Genomic DNA, 6,000 nt, shown 5'->3' with positions numbered 1-6,000 from the left:
TGCGTTGTTATTGTACACTGTCGTATGTACACACACTTGGCACTTTCGTTGGGATGTGTGACCGTGTTGTCATCATCCTGGCATCTCGATTCCCGTGTTTCCTTACATGGGGGTCGGGGGCGCCACATGTAACATATGCTGTTTTGATGTCTCTTAACCATTGTCAGTTCCCACAAGAGATAAATCACACATTCATAACCTGATCCCAAAGAAGAAGCTGCCTGAGATGATTTCTGTTTTCTGACCTATTAGTCAATGCAATGTAATCTATAAATTGAGATCAAAGGTTTTAGCAAACAAGCGCAAGGAAGTGCTGCCCATTATTATTTCAAGCTCACAGAGTGTTTTTGTCCCTGGCAGGCTCATAACTGATAATATCCTTGTGGCATATGAATTGGTTCATTTCCGCAGACAGAAAAAGGTTGGTAAGAAAAGCTTGGGTCCATGGGGGCTTCGACGGTGGCTTGGGTCCATGGGGGTGATCGCCGGAGGAAGAGGAGCTCGATGGTGGTGTTGTAATGCTGCAGTGGCACAAGCATTGAGACCCATTTCGGGTTGCTCACGTGCGGCGATGGGAGGAGCTGCCAAGGGGCTTCAACGGTGGGGTTTGCTCGCCGGTGTGAGGGGAAGCCGGTGACGTGGTCGGTGACACCCATGGTGGCGCACGACTGCTTAAGGGAGGAGATCGGGTGAGAGAGAGAGAAGCCGTGGCTGAGCGGAAGGAGAAAGAGGAAGAAAGAGAAAGTGGGGGGAAAATAAACTTTTTGGGATTTAAATCTAACCCTTCATCATAACTCTCCAAATTTGATCAATGGTGAAAATTTAAATACTGATTTAAATTAATTTAAATACTAATATTTCATCATTAAATAAATAATGAAATTTTGTTAAATATTTTTAAAAAAGTAAAACTATATAAATAATTAGAGTTTTAACATAATTTAAATATGATAATATTCTTAATTAACTAAAGAGAACTGCTACAACTACCAAAAAAGTAGTTCGAAAATGTGTCCTGAATGTGTATTTTACTTTTTTCTTTTTCTTTTATTTTTTTTTCATGTATTTTTTTAATCATCATAAACATTTTTTTAAAAAATAAAAAATTCACAAAATCATTAAAAAACACTTCCTTAATCATTTGGTAAAAAAAAAAAAAAAAGGTGAGAGAGGTAGAAAGAGAAAACGAGACGAAAATGAAACTTTTTAGGATTTAAATCTAACCCTTTATCATAACTCTCCAAATTTGAACAAATGGTAAAAATTTAAATATTGATTTAAATTAATTTAAAATAGATAATTAACATATAAATATCATATTATAAATAAATTATCAAATTTAATTTATAAAATACTAATATTTCATCATTAAATAAATGATAAAATTTTGTTAAATAATTTTAAAAAAGTATAACTATATAAATAATTAGAGTTTTAACATAATTTAAATATGATAATATTCTTAATTAACTAAAGAGAACTGTTACAACTAACGAAAAAGTTGCCCGAAAATATGCCTTGAATGTGTATTTCACTTTTTTATTTTTCTTTTATTTTTTTATGTATTTTTTTAATCATCATAAACATTTTTTTAAAAAAATAAAATATTTACAACATCATTAAAAAAACACTTCCTCAATCACTAGATAAAAAAAAAAAAAGAAGGCAAACGTCCCTTGGACGTTACCCTACTGCTAGTATATATATATGTGCCTTTAAAATATTCTTCCTTTCTCACCTCAATATATATATTTTTAGTAAGCTGTAAGAATGAGCCTTTCTGATGAGTACCTCAATATTCTTCCATCATTATTTACTTGAATACGTACTATATTATATATAAATATAACAATGTGAAGATGTACGACGTGCTTGGTCTAAATGTGCGTTCTCACACGACTTTTAAATAGAATCCAGCACCAAATTATATGTCAATTCATATATTTTTTATTTTTTTTAATGATTATGGAAGTGAATATTAGTAAATTTATATATTTTCTTAATTTTTTTTCTTAATAGTTAAGGATGTTTAAAAAATACTTAAAGAAAAATAAAAAAAAAATCATTTATTTAGTGAGCACATTTGATAGTCGACCTAACATTATCCTTTCAAATAATAATAATATGTGGCCTTTATCACCTGATCGATCAATGTTTTTCCATCACTATTAATTACTGATTCTATTGATCTTGACATGTTGAGTAAATGCTCACATACATGCATTTACTCAACATGTTGCAATCATCCAGAAAATCTAATTCGCGTTGGTAAGTAACTCTCCGGAAAATCTGACGTGAAATTATTACTAACTTTGTTGCAGTTTAGTTGTATTTGAGATGGGTCTAGGGCCCGAAAAAGTGTTGGAAATATTTGACGTAGTTGTTATCGAAATCTGGGCCGAGGGCCGGATGGAGGATGAGAAACGTGTGTATATAGTTGGGATTTGTGAAACTGTGGATTTGTGACTACGGTGTTGTTGTTTGTGACTGTTGTGTGTTATGTCAATACATCCAATAAAATGTCTGTCATGCATCTGCATATTACTGTTATTGATATTTGCCATGATTTATTCAATTGTGTCATGTTATATGCTATGCTGATAAAATTGAAAACAAGGTTTTCGTGTCTTGGTAATATTTTTATGGGTACGTGCGTATCACAATCCCAAGTCGAGGTGGGGTATTATCTCGGTAAAGCTCATCTGGTCACTCGGGAGCATAATAAATTGAGTGACGTCCCCAACTGGGTTGTCTCCGGGCGACAAGGGGCTCGGACGATCATGTGTAATAAATTCATTTGAATCCTATCCATTAAATTACGATCATGTGTAATATATTTTTCATTCGTGTTATTATTTATTTATTTTTGTATATTTTGCCTTGGGGTCGGAATGATAAGGGAAGCAAGGCCGGGGCCCTTACAAGTGATATCACTCCTGAGAAGTATTCAAAATGCAATTAAGTTCAATCACACCTGTTGATGATTATAACAAAGTGACTGTAAATTATAAGCAACAATTTTATTTCAATAAAATAATTTCAATGAGGTTACAAGCTGGGAAACATTGGCAAACTTAATCACACCATCTAATGGTTTATTGCAAATATATCTTGAAATCTATGATTTTAGTTTAGGCAATTAGTTAGAACTGTTGCTGAAGATAGTTAACTAGATTCTTGTCCACTTGGAAGGCCTTGGTGAGAACATCTTGATTGATGGGAGGATTGGATCCAAAGACTGCATTGGCTATGGTAATGACTCCAGGATTTTGGCTGCTCAGACCAGCAAAGGCAACCGCCTTGGTATTTCCCACGTTCAACTGGAAGTGAATGAGACCAATTGGGAACACAAAGACGTCTCCCTTGTTTAGAACTTTGGTGAAGAGGCGGTTGCCATCTGCATTGGATGTGACAAAGCCAACATGAAGAGTACCTTCTATGACTACAAGAAACTCAGTGGCGCGAGGGTGGGTGTGGGGAGGATTTAAGCCATGTGGTGCAAAGTCGATGCGAGCCAAGGATATGCCTAGGGTGTTGAGGCCTGGTAATTGTTCCACTGTCACAGCGGTGACGTTCGACCCCACTTTATTTGTGGTGTTTCCGGGAATGTTCACCGAGCGGAAGAAATCATCAGCAGTGACAAGCTTTGGGTCCTTGCAAAACTTTCCATTCACAAATACTGCAGAAAGAAAGGAAAGAAAATGTTTGTTATCATCATGACTATATATATACACATGATATTATGCAGAAAATACAATCAAATAATATAGCAATAATAATGTGTACATACCAGCAGAAGCAGGATTGTCGATTGCAACACAAAAGTCCTGCAGGGGACTGGGGTCGTAGGCAAAGGCGAGGGAACAAGCGAAAGCCAACAGGGCCACAGTTAAAAGGGCGTACTTAGGAACAACCTTGGAGTTCATCATATTTGAGGCTATATATGATTTATCTCTGCGTTGTAGTACTGATCTGTGTAAGTAATTAATATTGGCGAGGAGGGAATGAGAAATGTTGGATGGTCACATCTCTATTTATAGAGAGGAATTACTGATCATGAACTGGTCCATGTTTTTTCCATAAACGTGTAATACTTGTCAACTACTCTATAATTAATTAATCTAAGGTTATCGATTATTATTATTTTTTCTTTGATGGTGGAAACATTCTTTAACCACTATTGCTCGCACACATACATTGAAAATGCAACCAAATAATTCGACCTCTTCAAATAATGGAACGGTGCATGCAGTACTTTCATTATTCTACAAATATTGAGCTGTATTACATTGACCCAGCTCTCTCTCTCTCTCTCTCTCTCTCTCTCTCTCTCTCTCTCTCTCTCTCTCTCTCTCAAACTGACTTGAATACGATAATTAACAATATTCATTGAATACGATGGAATGATATTCTTCCATCATTATTGACTTGAATACGATAATACGATAATTAACATTAATGTGAGGGACGTGCTTGGTCTAAATAGACTAAATCATGTACATGTAGTACTGTCCTCATACACAGGCATTTCAAATAATATTAATCTGCAGCCTTAATGATCACCTCAATATTTTTCTATTATTGATTCTATTGATCTCTACATTTTGCATGCAGCCATCGTTTTACCCATTCACATCCAAACTGAAAAAACCTGAAGTTTCTTGTACACGCATCTCTCTCTATGAGCGAAGCCCCTTCTTCTAGCTTCTTCATGGAATACTATATATATGGCTAGATCATTTTGATTTAACTTGAAATAGATACTATCTATTTAGTTATTTAGTGTAAAATATTATATATTTATTATATATCATTCTATTATTAAAAATAATCGAAGATATATATAATATGATAAAATTTAAAATAAAACTTATTATTTTTATATAAAAATATTACCTACATAATCATCAAATTTTACAAACCACGGAACATAGGTTTATAGGCCTAAATTTCTCAAACCCGATGGGCTGTTGTACTTTGGGAATGAGGGCCACATACGATGCCATAAAAAATCTTGGTAGTTGTATATTTTCCTTCAAAGAATTCCTTTACGGCATCCACCACATCCCCTTGTATAAATTCCTAGCATGCTCTGAAAAAACCCACGCCAAAACCATCTTCTCCCGGACTACTTTCCACTATGGTACTGAAAAAGGCCTGCCAAATTTCTTCCACTGCTGGGCGCTTGGTGATTTCTTTATTCTCCTTTTCCGTTATTTCTTTGTCAATAAACTGGCTCAACTCTGGAAGCTCCCCCTCACCTTCGTGGCTTAATAACTCTTGGAAATATTGGACAGCTCCTTCATGAACCGAATTGCACCTACTGGACATGTGGTTTTACCAAGAGCCAAACTGCTCTGATACCACCTGTGGCGCCCCCGACCCCCATGTAAGGAAACACGGGAATCGAGACGCCAGGATGATGACAACACGGTCACGCATCCCAATGATAGTGCCAAGTGTGTGTGTACGTGCAACGGTGTACAAAACAACGCAGCGGATTAGTCAACTAAGTATCAGAATTTAAATACAATCTAAACATCAGTAAGGTTTAAAAAGTAGTTATACAGTAATCCAAAATTAAAATACAATACAGTAAAATAAAATATCTAAGCAAGTGATCCCAGATCACTCCTCGGGTGGAGCCGTCTCCCAGGCTCGCCCTCATCCTCCTCATCTGCATCAAAATCTGCGTTACCACAAAATGGTACCGCAGGTAAGTATAACCTAAATAACCACGTAATGAAAATGTATCAATGCAACCAACATGCATGTATATGATGAAATATGCATTTTCCTCAAAACATCATTTTCCCCGAAAATGATTATTTTCCAACATACGCCAAAATCTCATTTGGCCCAAAATATCCGTAAAACATTTTCCCAGAAAATGATTTACACGGAAATCCAACACACACTATTTTCTCAGAAAATAGTTCATTAAACCATTATTACCATATGCACCATGATCTCCCCTAGGGATCATCCGCACGTCCTGGC

The 6,000-nt window shown here is 35.6% G+C and overlaps 1 protein-coding gene across 1 annotated transcript; it reads right to left on the bottom strand.

The window, feature by feature from the left end:
• Window positions 1–2,999: 2,999 nt before the first annotated feature.
• Window positions 3,000–3,998, bottom strand: LOC118349018 (germin-like protein subfamily 1 member 17). Its single transcript, XM_035692152.1, has 2 exons — window positions 3,791–3,998; window positions 3,000–3,679 (listed from the first exon to the last, which is right to left on the bottom strand). The coding sequence occupies exons 1-2, from the start codon at window positions 3,927–3,929 to the stop codon at window positions 3,144–3,146; spliced, it is 675 nt and encodes a 224-aa protein (XP_035548045.1). The 5' UTR covers window positions 3,930–3,998; the 3' UTR covers window positions 3,000–3,143.
• Between the last annotated feature and the right edge of the window lie 2,002 nt (window positions 3,999–6,000).

This window comes from Juglans regia, chromosome 7, assembly GCF_001411555.2.
Source record: "Juglans regia cultivar Chandler chromosome 7, Walnut 2.0, whole genome shotgun sequence".
Taxonomy (NCBI): Eukaryota; Viridiplantae; Streptophyta; class Magnoliopsida; order Fagales; family Juglandaceae; genus Juglans; species Juglans regia.
Note: the sequence above shows the minus strand (reverse complement) of the source record. Positions and strands in the feature narration are given on the sequence as shown.